The sequence below is a fragment of the Cariama cristata genome, unplaced genomic scaffold (genome assembly GCF_000690535.1).
Source record: "Cariama cristata isolate BGI_N322 unplaced genomic scaffold, ASM69053v1 scaffold29915, whole genome shotgun sequence".
In the NCBI taxonomy this organism is placed as follows: domain Eukaryota; kingdom Metazoa; phylum Chordata; class Aves; order Cariamiformes; family Cariamidae; genus Cariama; species Cariama cristata.
Window position 1 is genome coordinate 6,700 of NW_009616377.1, and position 19,580 is coordinate 26,279.

At 38.9% G+C, this 19,580-nt stretch overlaps 1 protein-coding gene across 1 annotated transcript in view; it reads left to right on the forward strand.

Moving 5' to 3' along the window:
- The first annotated feature begins 7,444 nt into the window (after nucleotides 1–7,444).
- The window catches only part of COL4A5 (collagen, type IV, alpha 5), a 60,178-nt gene continuing 48,042 nt past the window's right edge, over nucleotides 7,445–19,580 (forward strand). The window contains exons 1-3 of the mRNA XM_009700149.1: nucleotides 7,445–7,516; nucleotides 17,496–17,585; nucleotides 18,859–18,903. Coding sequence (XP_009698451.1) covers nucleotides 7,445–7,516; nucleotides 17,496–17,585; nucleotides 18,859–18,903 — 207 coding nt within the window. The remainder of the gene's footprint in view (nucleotides 7,517–17,495; nucleotides 17,586–18,858; nucleotides 18,904–19,580) is intronic.

The following is a 19,580-nucleotide window of genomic DNA, read 5'->3' on the forward strand; positions in this document are numbered from 1 at the left end:
TCTGCTTGGACCTGAAAGACTGAATTTCTTTTCCGTTATAAATGGAGGTATAAATAACTGAATTGAGACTTTTGCATAGTTACAGCAGAAAGAGTGCTTATAGTCTTCCTCCTAGGGCAAAGGCATTTGTAACTGCTTTTCTGTATGTTAAATTCAGTGATTTAAATTGGAGTGAATTTCTAACAACAGAGTCAGTCTTTATATTGATATTTGAGCTAATCTAGATATTGTAGAAATTCCAGGAAATAAGTTTATTTTGCCAAATGTGTGGTCTAGAGACAGACTTGGTGAATTTGTAGTCCTATTTCATTGTTTTCTGAGTTAGAGGACTTCAAAAACATGGGGTTTAGCCTAATTAACACTTCCGTTGTTTCTAACCCCCTTCCTCTTTGGCAATAAAAACCTGATGAGGCCGATGCATGCTGTGCAAGAACTTGAGGGGTTTGATGTACCTGTAGTTCTTTTGACACTGGACTTTGTGGTTTGATATGACTCGATCGGAATGCAAGACTCAAATGTTTCATTCAGTGTTTTCTTTTCTTTGCTCTCCAAAGAAAGTAGTACTGTGTTAATTTTACTATCTGATTAGCTTGGTAACAAGAATGGCTGGTAAATACTGAAGAGGAGAGACCTGAGGTGCTTGATAATGAATCTAAAACTTACTATTAGGAGCAAGTGTTCTTTGTATTAGCTTTTCTATAACACTTGGAAGGAAAGTCAAAAAATAAAGCCTGAAGTATTTAGCCTACTTACGTGTCCATCCTGAAGTTGAGATTATACCTTTGAATAACAGTGAGTAGGTGTACAGTTAAGCCTGCTGCAGGTAGTAGAATGACTCCTAAGCACATCAGCCTTGCAGAAGCACTTCTGTTACTCATATCTGCAAAAAAGTACATGGGATTAAACTGCAAGTTTCAGGTTCAAGAACTGTTAGGAGAGACAGACTGTGTGCTCTATGGAAGCCCTCAAGGAGGAATTGCTTTTGAATGAGTTTTATGACTGGTTCTTACTTTCACCATTTTAGTGTATGGGAGTCTTGGTAAAACCAAACTATCAAAAGGCTTGATTATATGTGTTTAAATAAATCCTAGTGAAGTCATTAGAAAAAAGTACAGGGACATACAAATACAGGACACAAACAGCAATTGCTGCATAGCGTCACTTGAGTGCATATTAACACTTCTTCTCACCTTTGCTGCTTGCTCTCTGCTGCTCCCTCACAAACTGTGGAGTATTGTTCCACAGTTGGGTTAAGCTCCTGTGATCAGAGTGTGTTGCAGAGTTTTAAATTTGCTTTAAAATTCTGGCCAACTTCTACTAGGCAGAATTTATTTCAGTGATTTCTGTGCGTCTTTTCCCTGCTGGAGGGAACTTTTATTCACCTGATGAGGTAGTTTACAATGTTGTAGTATCAAATAACTGTCTGGTTCCCTTCAGGACAACATCTGTTTTTAAGGTTCGTGTGTGCATATTAATTCCAACAGATGTTGCACGCCAAAGCTCGAGGGTCATTTAAATCTCTAAGGGAGTCTTAATACACTACAGGCCACACCAGCAGTTAAAATCAGTGGCTGGACACAATCAGTTTTTGATTCTTACTTGACCTCTTGCTGCCACCAGAACGGAGCTGTCAAGAAAAGCATGTAGGCTGTCAGTACAAACTGCATTGCTAGGAAGGTTCAGTAATGTCGCTATGCTCCTCTAGAAATGAGAGGGGTTATCAAACAGGAGATTCTGGATTTGTGATAAAATAATATGTAAGGAGGATGTTGGAGTAAAGAAATTGCTCAGCCTGTAAATGTTCAGGCTGTTTCTTATTTCTTTCTGTCATTCAGCTGTTTGATATCTGGATTGAGAATTCATTTGTGAGCAACTTGGGTCATGTCGGAACTCTTCTGCTGATTTACAAAGGTACCTTGTTGATTCCTCTACTGTGCTTTTGTAAGAAGTTGCACCTCTTTCTCTTGATTATTGATTTCCAATTTGTAAATATCAAGGTCTGTAAATGACTTGCTTACTTCCCCATCCCTGTAATCTTTCCCATGGAAAGAGTATTAAAATCTTGTTAAACTCCTCTATGTTCAAGTACTTATACATTATTTAAGTACTAATGCACACTTTAATTTAGGGTTTTAGACATTGCCTACACCTGTCCCTACATGCACATAATTAACTATTTAGTTTCCCTGCAACTGCGTGTGTGTAATGGTAAATCACTTCTGAAGCACAACTAAATTTCCCATCTAAATTTTTGTTAGGCAACTAATGTATTGCTTAAATCATGCTGTGTTACTTTGGTTCTGACAGACTAAAATGTAAAGTCCAGGCTAACCTACCTGAAGCCATTAACCAGTCCTCTATAAGTTGTTCTTGGTAATCAAGAAGAGAGATTCTCTTTTCCCTTCACAGTTTTAGGAAGTCGCAAATTGCTGTTCTCTCCAGGAATAGCGTTCATCTGCTTGGTGGTTTTTAGAAATATTTTGTCCAATACTGCTGTGAATGGCAGCAGAATATGCTGAAGTGCCTTGTAACTGACATCTCTAGGCCTGATGAGAAAGGAGGGGAATGTGCCCAACACATAAGGCAGGCTTCTAGCTAAAACAAATTTTGAGGATAACTTAGGCTTATTCATTTCACTGAGCTGACTGTAACAAACCTGTGGCCAAGAGTAAGAAGTGACTTTGATTTCAAATGTGTACTGTTTTTTTCAAGCTGAAAAACAAACAAACAAAAAACCCCATTCTGTTGGTGGCATAAAGCAGTTTTCCTCAGTCCATGTAAGACACAAAAGACCGAGCTTGTTCTGGGAGAATTATCCTTTGACCAGTAAACCAATACCATCCCTCCTTTTATATACTAATGAAAAGAACTTGCTCTCCACACACGGATTCAATGGGGTAGAAGCTGTCAGGAAAATCCAATGAAAGGATTAGCGAAACTTGAATAAATTAATTAGAGCCCTTGATTGTGTCTTGCTATGCAGAAGTCATAGCAAATAAAATGGCAACGATAGTGAGTTCATCCTTACAGGTACATGGTAGGGAGTGGGGGGAAGCAACAGGAATACAGTAGGCAAGAAGCAAATCTGAACACTTTCAGGTTTATTCTTAAAAGCTGCCTCAATTCCTTATCTGTCTTCATGTAGTTGAAAACGGAAAGATTTTAATAGGCATGGAGATGGTGACCAGCTCCCTATGATCAAACCACAACTCACTATTACATGCAGTATTTTTTTTGTCATCTTCCCTGTCACAAAAGACAACATGTCCTACTGGCCAGAGCTAGGACTTGAACTAGTACTGAAGGCTTCTGACTGCCTAATACGGGCAGTTGACTTGTTCCGTTCCCCAACCTGCAATAAATGTACCAAGTGTAACTCAGAGTTCCACTGAGGCATTTGGAGTAATTTAATTTTCCATGTCTGAAAACCCAGAAAGTCACTTAATTTTCAGAACTAGTGATGGTTAAGCTGTTACTAAGGGCAAACTACTGATCATAACCATCTAAAACTTGTTTTTAATGTAGACTTTTCTATGCTTGAAATGTTGTAGCCACTGTATCTTCTTTCTTTGTTTGATTGAGGTGTAGATAACTTACTGCTCATGTGAAGAATGGAGAAATTCGCATAGTATGGAGCCTGGATTTTCTTTGCATTAATATGAGACGCAAACTTAAATCTATGACATAAAATCTCTAGCCTGTGGCTGCTGAGTGACTTTCAAACTTGTACGAGCTTGTTATGCAGTATACATTCTCCTGTAACGACACAATTTTTATGCCTGCCCTCCCAAGTCAAAAAGACCTTGAGATTATTGAAAAGTCTAAACAAGAAGAAAGGTTTCACTTGGAATAGGTGATTAAGCTTTTTTTTTTGCTGTGCCAACATGTTTTATTTTATGCTGGTTTTTTATGCTATACTGCAATGTGACCTGTAAGTGGCATGAACTGCTCTTGATATAGTACTTTGAATTCTCAGGGCTTTTTCCTCTTCAAACTGTTTAGTTAAACTCAATTTGGTGAGGATACAAGTTGATGCAAATAAGAAACACGATCTGCCAAGTATGGCTTTTGTACAGGAAGATAAGTGACTCTGAGGGAATACTTCTTGATAAGCCTGTGGGTGAATAGATATTCCCAGAATTTAAGCCAAAACCTACTACCATTTGATTATAGTGGGTATTTGAAGAGTTTTCTGATTACAGACTTATTTTAGCTTCCCTTCAGTACTGTCTGGTAAAGACCTTGTTCCCTTCCTGCAAGTAGTGCACCTGAATTGGATATCTAAAACTGTCTGTCAAAAAGCATTCAGTGAGTATACCTGAGTGACACAGGCTAATTGTACATGTTAAGAGGCTGCTCAAAGTGGAAGGAATCCAGTCTGAATATATAAATTACTTTGGAAGATAGTCACAGGTTTAAAAAAACCCAAAACTATATTCATTAAATCAAAGCACTTTTTTTCTTTAACTACAAATAGAATGAGAGAGAAGCACTTTCTTCAAAACGTTTATACAGCAAGATTTAGGTTCATCTTAAAAACTATTTTTTTAATGCCACAGAATTGGGAAGGATACACATCATCACTTAGCATCATATCTACCATTCTTTATTGCCAGCATATGCAGGAAAGGTGCTCCTTTCTCAGCTTTTTCAAAATCAGCACAAGTAAGTCCCTGATTCTAAACAAGCTAACTTAAAGATCACTTCTCTCTCTGCTTCAGTTGGGGACACCCAGAGTTGAGAGGCTGGATGTATTGGGGCAGTGCTCGGACTTGAGAGAAAAAGACTTCAGGGGAGGGGGTGGATCTTACGGCGGTCTCCTTGCTGCTTAGGAACCTGTAGCAAAGATGAAGCCAGGCTCACCTCTTCTTGCATAGGGTAGGAAGCAATGGTTACAAGTTGTGACATAGGGAATTCTGGTGAGATTTTGAGGGGAGGGGGAAGCTTTGCCATGAAGGCAGTCGGACACCAGATCGAAGGCCTAGAGAGGCTGTGGGTCTCCACCACATTAGTTATTCAACATGCAACTGGACAAGGGCCTGTGCATTGTGCTCTAAGTTTCCCTGCTTTGAGTGATTGCTTCCATATCAAATTATTCTGTGATTCCATTTTCTTTATTAAGTGGATCTATTTTGTGTAGTCTCGATGCTGACAGGATCACTGTTGAAGATGTGTTAGCACTAGCAATGTAGTTTTCTGCAGTTTTACTGTAGAGATACAGTAGCAAAGGGCAGAGACTCTGAGTTTCACTGTCTAAAAACTTCCCTTCACAAAACTGTGTACATCTAACTTGTTTTCTGAAGGGACAGTGTAATCTCAAACCGTCGTTTGCCCCTCCAGTTTCCTTTTCTCCTTGTTCACCCCAACAACTCTCATGTACCTGAAAACTCAGGAAATTGCTACTAGAAACATCCTCTGGAAGCTATGAGGAAGACTCAATCGGTCTCTTCTGTTCCGTAACCTCAGGAAGCGTAGGATCTTGACCATGCTTTTCGTGTGTGTGTTATTTTAGCCTGTGTGTGTTTTACCACTGCAGAGCTTTTGGTGGTTTTTAATGAGTACCGATTTACTTTTTTCCTCTCCCTGCCTCTCGGAGGCAGCAAAGATTTTTATGTAGCTCTCGCTATGCTATCTTTGTAATAAGAAACCAGCGCTGCTGCACAGTATGCTAGGTAACTTGGGGGGGTTTTTGTGTTAGGCCTGTACTGTGAGGCAAGGGAATATTGCATGTAACTAAGGTTAATCCCTTTTAAATAAAGCTTTGTTAATGAGATTAATCCTAAAACTGGTTCACAGTGAACTGCTTTTTTAAAATCCACTTTTGAAAGTGAAAAGGATCTGATACCAAGTTCACAGGATAACTTGGATTGAAGTGGGACATCAGAAGGGCATCTAGCCAAACTCCCTACTCCAAACAAAGTCAGCTCTGAGGTCAGGCCAGGTTACTCAGGGCTTTGTCCAGTCTGATCTTTGAAAACCTGAACTGGCTAGTAAGGTTCAATTTCACTTTAGGAAATGGCTCAATAAACCCCTGTTAACTAAGAATTTTGAGTTTTCATAGACATCAGATTAAAAAACTGATTACAAAAGCCAAATGGAAGATTTGGAGAGATACCCTAGCCATGTCGTGTAGTACTACTGCTGCACTTAAAAACTCAAAGCTCTACCTTTTGCTACAAGATGCTTTAGTTGATCCTGGGTTTGTGTGGCTCCAGATGAATTAAACCACTTCTGTGTTTTCAGTCTGATGCTTGTTAGTGTGTTTAGGCTAACAACAAGGACATTCCTAATACCAGGTAGGGAACGGGTCACATCTCTAAATGCTTCTGTGATAATGAAGACTAGAATTCAAGTGTGGATATACTTTAGATCTGAGACACCAGCTGGTTTCCTGCTTGACTGAAACTTTGTACAAAATATTCTCTGTAGATTACTGGGAGGTGGAGGACCCCAAACGCTCAGCTTTTCAAGCTTTTAAAGTATGTGTTATGTATTTTTAATACAATGCTGCACCTGTTCTTGGAACAAGTTAAACCCTGAAGTATTCCGGGTAGTCTGTCTTCTAATATGGGTCATAGTTTTTAACTGTGACTGAAGTTTTTAACTCTTTTAAGAGGTTTGAAAATTGATAACCATATGTATTACATGGAGACATTCTACAAAAAATTTTATTTCTTCTGGAAATCTCGCTTCTGTAAACACATTTGCTCATCTCTGAAATCAACGTGGAGCTCTAATGAGTATCCCATATTGGGGTGCGAGTGAAAGAATATAAACTAAGCAAATGTGGCATGGAAAGTTTACCTAACTTGAATCTTCTTTGTGAATCAAGCTTCTGTATTTCCCTCCTCTGACTCGTTAATATCTTTCTGTCACTCCCCTTATGCTAAAGACTGTTTTAGCTGCCTTGTCATGCTTTGTAATGGAGTGTGAATGCAGGTAGATGAAATCTAGGGTATTTTGAAAACCTTTTCTCATTAACTGAGCTGTGGAGGGAAGAATTAATCATGTAGTAAGTATTTTGCCAATATCGATCACAAATATGCTTGTAATCATCAGGCTTGGTTAAACTGTTGTGCACAACCTGACATCTACTGGTGGGAACCGTAATTGGCCTCTTCTCGGTGTAAAGGCATGCGCTGAAGAGCCTGTTTTATTGGGGTTCTGACCCCCTTTGGCCATAAATGTTGCATTGTACCTTACCCTAGAGTAAATGGTGTTTGAGCATAAATTTAAGTCTAAAATTTCTAGAGAAACTGTAACGTACTTATGTATGAGCATAGGTATTAATAAAGATGATTGAACTTTGTTAACTGTGTCTGCTTAGAACACCTGTATAATGGCTAGATGACAAACTTTGTAGGCTTACATTTTAGACTAACTTTTGTAATAGTGTTAAAGACTTCATATAGTCTAATGCTGATTAAAAACATCTGATTTTTTTATGTCTTTAAAGGCTTGCCATGGATGTACATCTTTATCCAAATGTGATTGCAGTGGAGTAAAAGGTGAAAAGGTAAATATATATATATATTTTTTTTAACTGACAGACCAACACTCAAACCACTGAACCATATGCCAGCTTCAGATAACTGAAGCTTATGCATGATAGCTTTTTGTTTCTTGCTCTGTCTTATTTTCTTTGACCACAGTGTGGGCATGCACCAAAGAGCATAGCTGTTATAACAACTTCAGGTATTGAGTCAGACTGCCTGGTCCATTTGATGGTGTACAGAATTTCATATCATTATTTTCTCAAGAATGGGGAATGATGCCACGAACTTCTCCAGCTATGTGGGAGTAAAAACCAGGAAAGACACAAATTCTAGTAAAAGAGAAAGAATTCCTATTTACTGCCAAGGCCTGCCCACACTAACTAGTCAGTGTGGACAAGCTAAGGTGTGGATTGTACAATAATGGCTATGCTAGTAATACTTCATTGGGAATTTAAAACCAGAGTGAGTGTGAGTTGCTTTCCAACTTTTATTACATTGCCTGCTCATAAGTAGTTGACATTCACTAATGTGCTCTGAAATTGCACTGTTTTTTACCTCATAACTTGCATAGCTGTTTACAAAGATGATTGCTGTTGCTATCTGGATGCTCAGCTGGACTGTGGAAGTGACACAATTCAGATACTGCTTTCCCAACATACATTGCTGCCACCCCAGTAAGCAGCTAGTTAATGGCCAAACATATATTCTCAGATCAAGCAGAGTAAAAACCATCCCCAAACCTAAAAACAACCCTGTGTGGTTCATTCAGTGCAACAGGCTGTTTTGGCCTGCCCAGACAGTGTCCTGAGACCGAGAGATGCATGTTGACATCTCAGAGCTTTCCTGCTTCCATGCAGCTTTGCCTTCCAGTCTCACTGCCTGAACTCAATATATCTGTGCAGTGCTTCATGTTTCTATCGCCATTATTTTTTATTGTTTTATAGTTTTTTTCTTAGCTGAAACAGCAGGTGCCCAGCATTTCTTCTAGTTACAATGCAATGTAGGTACACAGCTCAGCACTTGTCTGAATTGAGCCTTTTCTCAAGTGTGGGAACCTAGTTGTAAGTAAGTTGTGGTTAAATAGTTCCCATGCAACTGCTGTTCTCATAGGGAATGAATGTGACGTGATCACTGCAAGGGGGAGAGACTACCTGAAACACCTTCACTCTTAGTCTTGTAAAAAATTTCCTTGAGATACAATGAAGTCTTTTTAAAGTTGTGAACTGATAACAGAGGGTTTGATAAGCCTGTCTCATCAAACCACTTACCCTATCTTAACAAGGTTCTAGAAGGGCTTCAGTGCTCTAGATTTGATTTCTGACACGTGTCAAAGGTGATTTTTGACATTGCATAAACAAAAGTAATGCAAAATAATCAGTCACTGCATTGGCACTATGATGTGCTGATGCAGAGTTTTACTACTGGCTGAGGTTAAACAAGGCAGGTGTCCAAAATGCAGAGTAATTCTTGGTGCCACACCAAGATAGCTCTAAAGAGATGAGGTCATTCCTTGGCATTTACTTGCTTTTAGTTCATCCAGTAAATTCCCAATTTACATACCTAGTGAAGAACAGTATCCCCTTGATAGCAAGCTTCCCAACTTAGATTTGGGTAGCCAAGACATGAACCTGGTTGATGCATTCCTACAGGATCTTCAAATGCAGGTGGCCAAACCAGGTGTATCCTAACACTAGTCACAAGACTATTTCAGGTTTAGTTTGGAGGCTCTTAAGCATTAGGCTTATATTCCCAATGCAATCGTAGCAGCTACAGCTTTGGAGAACCTTTCTGTAATTCCAAGTTGGCCTTTTTCTTGACTAGTTACAGCTATTTTGTGAATTCAGTGAACAAATAGGTATTGTCCAGCTAGTGTGGATAAGAAAAACCTAGAAGTAAATCTTCTGGCTTTCTAAGTAAAATCAACTAATCATTTTTTTCTCCCAGTGATTCAGCTTTCTCTTTATACTACTGTTACACATGTAGGGACCATGTGACCCACTTGATGCATTCCAATCCTTAGTGTCATTTAATGAAATTGAGATAGTTACCTTTCTCTGGTAAGGAATATCTTGAGACTGTTTGGAGTCAGAGGGACTTTTTTTTTATCCAACTACGGTCAACAACCGGAGCATATAGGCCTTGTTCAAGATCAAGCTCTCTCAAGTATTGTTATGTGTTGTGGATTTTGTTTCTACTCCTCCAGACTGTCTTAGCCAATTGTTAAGGAGAACTGCACAGGAGAAACTCTTCCACATTTAGTTTCTAACCTCTGTTGGCCTTTTCTGGAGTGAATTATGCCAAATCCTGAGCAGAAGAGTGAGAAGCTTGATAACCTTTTGTGAAAAGGAAGTGGGGAAGGAAAAAAGCCTTTAGTAAAACAAGCACAACATCAGACCAAATATTTATATAATGGTTCTGCATCTTCCTGGAAAATTCTTAGGGGGCTGCAAATTGACCAGTGTGTAATCTTTAATAAAATAATAATTAAAAAAAAAACGCACAAAGGAAAACAGAGCTTTACCTGTGGTAAGACTGCTTTCTCTGACTTTTTTTTTTTTGTCTGAGTCCTCTTATGGAAGGGGGGGGAGCGTGTCTGAGACTCCTACTTATTAAACTGATAGATATGAGGCAAGTTTCCATCTTTAAAATGGAAGATTCACTTTGAAATCTGGGAATTGTGATTCATTTTCCACCTAAATAAAGGTAAACACGGTGTAATCCTAAAGCATGGAAGAAGGTTTTTTTGTGGTGTCTTTTTTAAACAACCCTTCTGAAGCTTGCAGACCACCATGTACATTATGTAAAGGAACAATGAAAAGCAAAGCCCATATTTCGGAAATATGATGTGTTGCTAGTGGAACTGGTTTGATCATATGTGCACACACCCCATTGTGTTAGTTGCCCTATAATTACAAAGCCCTCAGTATTTGATCATTGATGGATTCAGCAGTTCAGCTCTGAGGAACCACGAGAGTTCTCTGTCATTGACATCCGTAATGCTTTCTCTTATAAATTCTTTTTAAGGCTGTAAAAAATCAGACCACTCTTCTAGAGTCTTGTACTACCACTACAAGACATCAAGGGCTATCTTAAGATGATTAGGTTGATCTAGCACAGTGTACCACTTAATTATACATTTGATGTAAGTTTCCAAACCTGATACTATCTTCAACCCAGCTTTCTTGCAAATATTAACTTCATTCCAGCTGAGTGTAAACTGATGCTACAACAGCAAGTTTCAGGCTTTTGCTTTGTATTTGGCACTTGACATTTGGTGTTTCTGCTTCCTTCTTCAGTGACCTCTCAACCAGAGGTCAAACTCTATAGCTCCTTGCCTAACTGGTGTATGAAGAGCATTAGACAAGAAGCTGTTTGATTATCCCACTGAGAGTGTTACAATGTACTTGTAGAACTACTGGAAGTCAGGTGTACAGAACCTGGTTCTGTACAGGAAAATCCTTGTCAAATCCACTCAGCTGAGCCCCGCACTTGTGTTCCACTGTGTTTCACTTCTGGCCCAAAACCAGCTTCTGCATCCAAGTCACTGTCCACTTGCATTAAGTCAACTGAGAAGTGCTGCTTTGTTCAGCTTAGCAGAACCTAATGTGTTCCTTTTGAGACTCAAAAGTTGCCTTCTTCCTAAGCATTCTAGCATTCCCTTCAGGATATCAGAATTTTAACAGACCAGGTAAAGTAATACAAATTGAACTGTAACAAATAGGAAAACTGCTTTCTTGCCTTGGGGAGCCACAGCTATTATTTAACTGCTTCCATGCTGCCAGTGATTCTTCTTTAACTCTGCCTCTGCCATGAGCCCTTATAGCATCAGTAGCATGTTGTCTGTTGGAAAATCGAAGCACAGTAAGCTATTTTTTTGGAAGCCCATAGTACAATAGCTGCAAAATTTGGTCCACTAGAGTTTTCTTCCTCTGCTCAGGCCCACCTTACTGGACTTAAATATAAAATGGGTATTGTAAAATTCAAACATGTCTAAAATGGTATAATGAAGAAATTGGAGAAATTTACTGGAGAAGTCAGTAAAAATTGATTGCAGCTGGGAGCCAGTGTGCTGTTCTCTAAGTAAGCTGCTCAGCAGCGAACTGGAACTGGTAAGAGTACTAAAACTGAAGTAAATGATTAAGCTGCTACATACAGGTGCTTATAGGAATTACTCTCACTTTTCAGCTGGAAGAGAAGTGTATAATTGCTTTTCACTTAAGGAACTGGATGATGATTGGGTTTTAAATAAATATTGCTTGGCACTGTTGAGATTAACCTGCTTGAATGCTTAAAAGCTAGGTGAAGAAATAAACACAATAGATGCTGCACACAGAGCAATTTCTAAGACAAACCAGTAAGGCTTGTAGATTATTGGGCTGATTTTACCTCAGCTGAAAACAAGATCCAAAGATGCTGGTAAAATTGGCTCTACAGAGACTGGGGAGGAGGAAGTGGGGTGGTACTGAATCTCAGCTGCTCCAGCTGATGAAGGCTGAGAGCCAAGGGCTACAGCAAGCAAGCAATGTGCATCTTAGTTGCTAAGAGGGCATGTACCCCAAGCCTATGGTGGTTTTGCTTTAAAGTGGTAGTACATGCTGCTGCCGAAATAGGCTTTCATACATTCCCTTAGCTAGGTATTCCTAGTTCTCCTCTGGGGGTGTGTGGCCCTGTCCAGAGCTGTCAGTGAACTGATCTCACTGAAAACAAGTTTCTTTGTAAGCTAGGTTAGTTTTCAGCCTGATCAGTTCTTTCATGTAAGTTAGGCTGCAGTTAGGCTCCCACCACAAGGTGGGAGGGACCATGTTTTTTACAGCACCTAAGACTGCAGTTATTTTGAGTGAGAACTGCAATACATTAGGCATTTTTTGATGAGCAGGACTATTGGGTTCTACTCATTCAAATTAAGTTGAACAAATTAATTAAGAAGCTGTTCTTTAGTTATTACATATGGTTAGTACTTGGCCTTTTAAAGGAGAACTTTAGAAGGTGCTGACTTTACTGGGTTTGTTGATCACAATGCAAGGAGTGCAACTCCAAAGACTCAACCAGGCTGAGTCTAATCTAATATATGATCTCATACAAGCTTGGTGCCTGGGATTCTGGCAAGAACAGCTTGTAATATCTGAGCTCTGAAGGTATTTCAGATACTTTGCCTTTGTATGCAGACACAAGAAATCTGTACCCCTTACAAAGGAAGAATATCTTATTCTTGGACTCTGGCTGTATATTCTTGGGGCTCTGAGTCTCAGAAGAAAATTGTCAGTATAATATCCTCAAGATTCCCATTTCCTTCTGCCTTTATCACAGTAAAATTTAGTACAGATGTGACCCAAGCTCAGCTTTTCTTTTCACTGTTTGATACAAATTGCTAAGAAATAGTTTAAAAATTTCGGATTTTAATCACTTTGCCAAGAATAATTACATGATTGGTGTCTGTGCTTCATAAATATTGGCCTGAACTGCACTAATATGGCCCTCTATTCTGAAAGGTTTACAACCCCAGCAAGTCACCACTGACCATTAAACCATGCCTGTTTCATCTTACAAAAGAAGTCGCAGATGATATTCTGAAGAAATTTGATGTATTTTGAAGAACACAGGTCATGTCAGAGGGCATTTCTTTATTGCATTAAACTATATCTTTAACACTACTGTTTGTGCCTGGTTGGTGTGTTTGTTTTGAATGAAGTCTTGATTAGATACTATAGTTCTAATTCTGTTAAGGTAGTATTCAAGTTGAGGAAGAATTTATGTTGACTAGTATTTAGAAGCTGAGGCAACTGTTATTTTCACCCTGTCCTTTAGAAAGGAAGAGAATAGTATGGCTGGCTGTTGCATCACTTCTTCCATGCTTATATATCTTTTAATGTTACTACAGGCATTTGTATGTGAATCTAGTTTTCAGTAGCCACCCATAGTTAAGTGTCTTTAGACTCTTTCTGATGTTCACCGTGTTCATAGCAAGGGTAGGAAGCAAGTACGTGCCTCTTGCCAGATGTTACAGTCAGGGTCTTACATGCATTTAGTCATCGAAATGGGCTGTCTAACAGAATATGTTGCTTGAATATTTTTTGCTCTTTTTTTTTTTAAAGTCTTTTTTTCCCCACATGTATACCACATCTATGTAAATAAATATCCTGGTTTCTCCATAATGCCTACTTATGAATATTTGGGTTTCAGGAAGAGATTCTAGAAATGTATATTACTTGTGCATGCTTTAAAACTGTACCTATCCCTGATTTCTTACATACTTGTGATCTATTGTTAGAGTACATGGAACTATGGCAAATTTTTCTGTATCCCTGTTTAATTGGCTATATCTTGCTGCGGCTTAAAGTGTAGTTTTAGGGTGTTTCCCAACTATTTTTTTTTTCTTCCTATCCCCTAAGCAACAGTCATGTTCAAGCTTATAAGCTGACAGTTTTGCCATATCTGTGTAGCTGATTGAGGGCAATTGCTTTGCCAGCTGCTCTGGATTTATCACTAAATGAGATCAGAATCTGACTCCTCACACATTCCCCAAGGAAAAGATGATTTATAGCTGATGCGTCTTTATTCTGCAATGGAAGCAATCCTTTACTTTCAGGACTGGAAGATGAGATCTGAGTTGACTTAAACCTTTCCTATTTACGTTTCTGTTTAGTAGCTTCTGATCTGAAACAAAAAGTATCCGGACATCCTCAGTTCTTTCTGTGCAGTGAAACTGGCTCGTGACTGTCAGTTTTTGCATCTATAAGAAAATACATTGCACACTATCCAGGGACTTCAATCTCATTATATCCCCAATGATATAATGTCCTTTTTTGGCATTGACTTTTTGGGGAAGACTTTTTAAATATCTTTTCAGTTTCAGTATGTTCTTGCAAGGAAGCAGGCTGTTTTTCCTGGCAAATTTGTAGCATCTGAATCTTCATGAAAACAGTATGGTGTATGAGAGATGCATAATAGGAGAAGTCTGGAGGCAGAAGTGATGTCTGTAAAACTGTTTTACTTACAGAATCCTCCTATATGCTGTTGAAGTAGAAGACAAGAAAAAAAAAATCCTCCCAAAATCTGTATTCCAGAGAGCTGGATCAGCTTGGTTTTTCCCCCGTACTCAACTTGCCCACATTTCTTTCTCCAACCAATTTTTTGATCAAAAATAGTGATTATAGTGTAGTTATTTTTCCTCTGTAATTAGTTTGATACAATTCCCTTGGGAAGTGTCTGGTGTAAACCTTCAGCAGTCCCCCAGCATAGTCCTTCAAATCGTCTCTTCACTCTTGGGGGTAATTTGCTGGTAAACTCCACAGGAGTTGCCCTGGCAACACTTTCCTCATGCGAGGCTCTCATTGTTGCTGCTCACTTTCAAAGTTGGCTTGGAAAGAACTCATTTCATAGTTTCAATAGTGCCGTTTACTAGCATCATCTGTTGCCACCTCTATTTCTCTTGCTTAACTGTTTGGCTTCACTTTAAAGGCCTTGGCTTACCAGTTCTGTGACTGCTTAAAGAGGAGATCTCAGAGTAGTTGCATTTTAGAGAACAGTTCTTCAGGCTTAAATGACACACAAGGCCAACCCTCTGCTAAAAGTCTGTTTTAGTAACCATTTGCAGATGTTACTTTCTCTAACAAAAATGTGAAGAAGCATGACCAAGTTGAGATTAGTAGACATTGTGTAGCCTAACTAGCACCTGACACATCTGACAGTGCCCCTTGTACACAGGTGTGTTTCCTTAGTGTGCAAACACAGTTCTTGCCAGAGCTTGCTCCAAAGCCTGGCTCTGTCTAAAGTTTTGCTTATCTGACACTCCCAAATTCCTCACTCTCCTTCAGGGGCACGCTAACCCTTTTGCATCCTGGCCTGAGATAGGAACACTCGTCCACAGTCTTGCTTTTCAGATGAGGTAGCGTGCCAGCTGTATCGCTCCGTGAGAAAGTACAGCCTGGCACTTTGTGTGCAAAAAGACAGTCTGGACCCTGACTGTCAAACTTAAGCTACCCTCAATTTATGATGCAATTTCAGTAATTCCACAGGGGAGAAAAGATGTCTAGCTTGTATAAGAGAGCAATATGTGACCTACAGTGAAAGAGGAGTGTGTTTACATTTTAATTAATAGGAAACCAGCTTTAGCAGACCAGTTAATGAGCTGTTCATTCCTATCCAAGGAATCCTTCCGAGTCTTACGGTATAGGTAGGGCTAAGTACAGCTTAGTTGTTTCCTCTGTGAGGCTGCAGCGCTTGCTTGCACACAGCCTCTAATCTCTCATCTAAAAAGTTTTCTTCTTGTGTTTCTAAGGAAGCAATATAGCAAGTACTGGAAAAGAAGGCAGGAAGAGAAGCCCTGTTACTTTCTCTGAAAATTTTTGTGAGATCTCAGCATCTTGTAAATGTTTTGAATACAGCTTCTAAGTTCCTGCCCCCCACAGTGGAATACAGAGCACCTACCTAAGCAGTACAGTGGGAAAATTAGGATTTAAGAATGAGACTTAATACTGCTGTCATGCTTAGCATACAGCTGCTTATGGAAAACAAAGGGGAGACGAGCAAAGCCTTAATATTGCCTTTTGCATATTGTGCTCAAGGCTGCAGTTAGATGCTTCTGTCTGCTTGCAATCCCCAGTCTTCAGTTCTCTGGCGCTGTCTTCTTGAAGATGTGAGATTGCTGGTTTGGTTCTTTGGCCGGATTGAGGAGAGTTAGGCAGGACCTCCCAAGTTCCTAGAGAGTGCCATAGCTGACAGACTGCTAGATAATAGTTGTGGGAGCTACTACACCCATTCTTGCTGAAGCAGTGCAAGAAAATAAAACTTCAGGATGAAATGGTTTGAAGAGAATGTACAAAACCCTGCACAACAACCTAGTGATTAAGGTACTTGCTAGGACAGAACATTTCTTTGACAGTTCCTGTAGCTGCCGTGAAAAAATAATTGGAGTAAATAAACAGAAGGGTTTTTTTGCAGGTAGGAACCAGACACAAACTATCTCTAGAGCCATAAGGAATAATGCTGAACAGCATTTTCATAAGCAGTTATATATGCTGGTTAATGCAAACAGAGCTGTAGGAAACACCTGTTTGCATAGTTGAAAAGTGTACCATAATACATATGTACAAAAAGGTGTATTAATTCTGGTATTTCCTAACTTTTCTGTACTGACTGAAACCTTAATTTTTATTGATTTTTGTGAATCTGTGATGTACAAGGAATAAAAGTAAATATTTTATGAATTTGCAGCTATGCGTATTCTGAAACTGCAGGTAAGTGATATTGTTAACTTACGCTAACAAGTTAGAGGGCGGCATATGATGGTATATGGTATTTCTTACAGTACTGATGGGCTATCATGGCTAATCATTGCATAAATATTTAGCAAAATATGGTTGCTGATTGAGAGCTTACAATTTTAGCAGGAAGTGACAGATAAAAGGAGTAAGAAACCTTATTTCTTTGCTTTGTGTCTTCTCACTTGATTTATATTGTAAGCACTTAGGGCTGGAACCCTGTTTACGTTCCGTATTTATACAGTGTTTAGCCTACAGTACATGGCCAGGATCTCAGTTGCTTTTATATTACAAATTATAGTCTTGTGACTGTGAATAATAAACAGTCACGGTATAGCAGCAATCCACACCCTTCTGAGAGTTTTTATAGGTATTGCAGCAGAGGCGATTTTGGGAGAGACTTAGTAATTAATAAAGCTATGTTTTTATAGGAAGGGGGGAGAGTTCTATGTATTTAAGCAACACAGGAGAAACAGATGGTTTAATTATTTTGGTAAATAGGTGGCTTAAATACTGGACAAACGTCCTATGAAACCTGTTTAAGTGATGTAATTAAAGGCAATGGATGTATATGTTCAGGAATTTCTGTAGCTAAGCAGGTGAGGTGTTTAATCACCGTGTTTGTCTGTATGATGACTTCCTACAGGAAACCAGAAAGATAATGTGTTTTCTGAATTTTTCTATCGTAACTTGTGCTTTTGTCATGTTATACCTCCACCACCACCTATTCTTTTTGTAGGGTGAAAGGGGATTCCCAGGCTTGGAAGGACAGCCTGGTTTGCCTGGATTTCCAGGACCGGAAGGACCACCTGGTCCAAGAGGCTCGAAGGTAAGTCCCAATTCACTTGAATAGCATAAAAATGCTAGGTAGCATTAGCTTGCTTGTGGTGTTGATCCTAAATCATCCCAGAACTCCTGATTATCACTGGTTTAATAGCCAAAATTTTCAGATACTGGGATATGATGGGGTTTTGGGTTGATTAGTTTGAATAGTCAACCAGAGGAAAACGATTGTTCTAAGTTTCCAGTTCTTCACCTACACACATGCTTGCAAACAGTACGTGTGCACTTGTATCCTTTCACTAGGTACTGCAGATTATAAGATCAAAGAACAGGTTTGGCAAGGTGCTGTGATGTAATTTTATTAGTCCTTGCAATAATGCACGCCATCGCTTAGTTTACTGATAAGCGTGGTGTTTGGCTGTCAGCTGCCCCGGAGGGGTCCCACCACATAGGTAAACTGTTGTTTGCACCTGGTGGCTTCCTGGGCTGGTTTTGGGTGCGGCAATGCAAATGAAAGCCTCTTGAACCTATGCACAGACAACCGAGGAATGCTCCTTGCTTTCCCTGGAAGGTTTCAGTTTATTTTTATTTACATCATTACACTCAGGTGATGTAATGTAGTATTAAAATGTTGAAAAACCTTCCTCTGAAGGCATTTGTGTTTAATATACAGAAGATTATCCAGGATCTGCAATTTCTTTTGCAAATGCTTACAGTGTAAACTAACAGAAGCACATCAAAAAGAAGCAAAGAAAAAAAATAGGTAGGTGATAAGAAAAGAAATGAAAGTCTATGCTAAAAGTTTAGATTAATGGGATGTAACAAGAGTGAAACAACAGAGGAGTCTTGGACTAGAAACTTTGATTATATTTTTATTCCATAAATGCCTTTTCTTCTCATGAGTTTGATATGAAGTTCTGCATTATCATAATAAAAAATAATAATGGTTCAGGATCATTCACATTTAATCTTGTATAACTTGTTTTGCCCACAAGAGGTCACTGTAGGACGTATGATGAAAGCCCATGACAGGTATCTGCTTATAAGCAGTCTTAAATAACTGACTTTTTTAAAAAACATTTCTTCTAAGTCATGGTTTATCAGCTGTACGAAATACTCTTCAATTCAAAGTCCAACGTCCAAAATAAAATAATTTTAACCCTTTACTCAGGAAATGCTAATACAACTTTTAGTCCACTTAACTATAAACACGTAGAAGAAATTTTATGCTTACAGTTTAATTTGACAGAAAGGCAGACAGAAAGACTGCAAACTTGAGTGTGGGGGTTTGTTTGTTTGTTTTTTGTTTGTTTTTTTAGGGTGATGATGGACTTCCAGGGCCTATTGGACCCAAAGGAATCAGAGTAAGTATTGGTGCAGTTTTAGGGTGATATATTGGAATTATGGATAAAGATTGCCAGGCATTGAGTGAGTCCTCACAGAAGTGGTGATTTATGTAGGGGGGGGAAATCAACTTAAATCTGAAGAGTAACTCATCTACTGGCTAAAAGAGATTGTGTTACTTTTTATATGTAATATAAGGTTGCATAAGTAATACAATCTTACATATTGGTTGTATTGCTTTCATAACCTTATTAGGGAGAGTAGCCCCAATACTTACTTGATCTGTTTTGCTATACAGGATCTACACAAGTGCCAGTAACTTTGCTTTAGTTTATTCTGAAGTAGACACAGTGTATGTAGGGACATTATAGGAGAGGTTGATTTGTCTGGAAATCCTTTAGGTTTTGTGCCTTTGCTTTTTCTTTTTGTCAGACCCCTGAGCTGGTGACAATTGATGCATCTCTGACTTCATTGGGACACATCCATTTTCCACACCATGAGTGTTCATTTATTTTCTCTATATGTCTACATACTATTACTTTAGTTGTTCTGTATTGTTTTCTCTATGTTTTTGTGGACATTTCCCTGAAAGAAGGGTAAGACCCTTGATGGCTGTCCAGCTTGGCATTGTTTTTTTACAGGTGATTCAGATGTTTCTGTTTTTCTTTATTTACCTATACACAAATAGGTTACATTT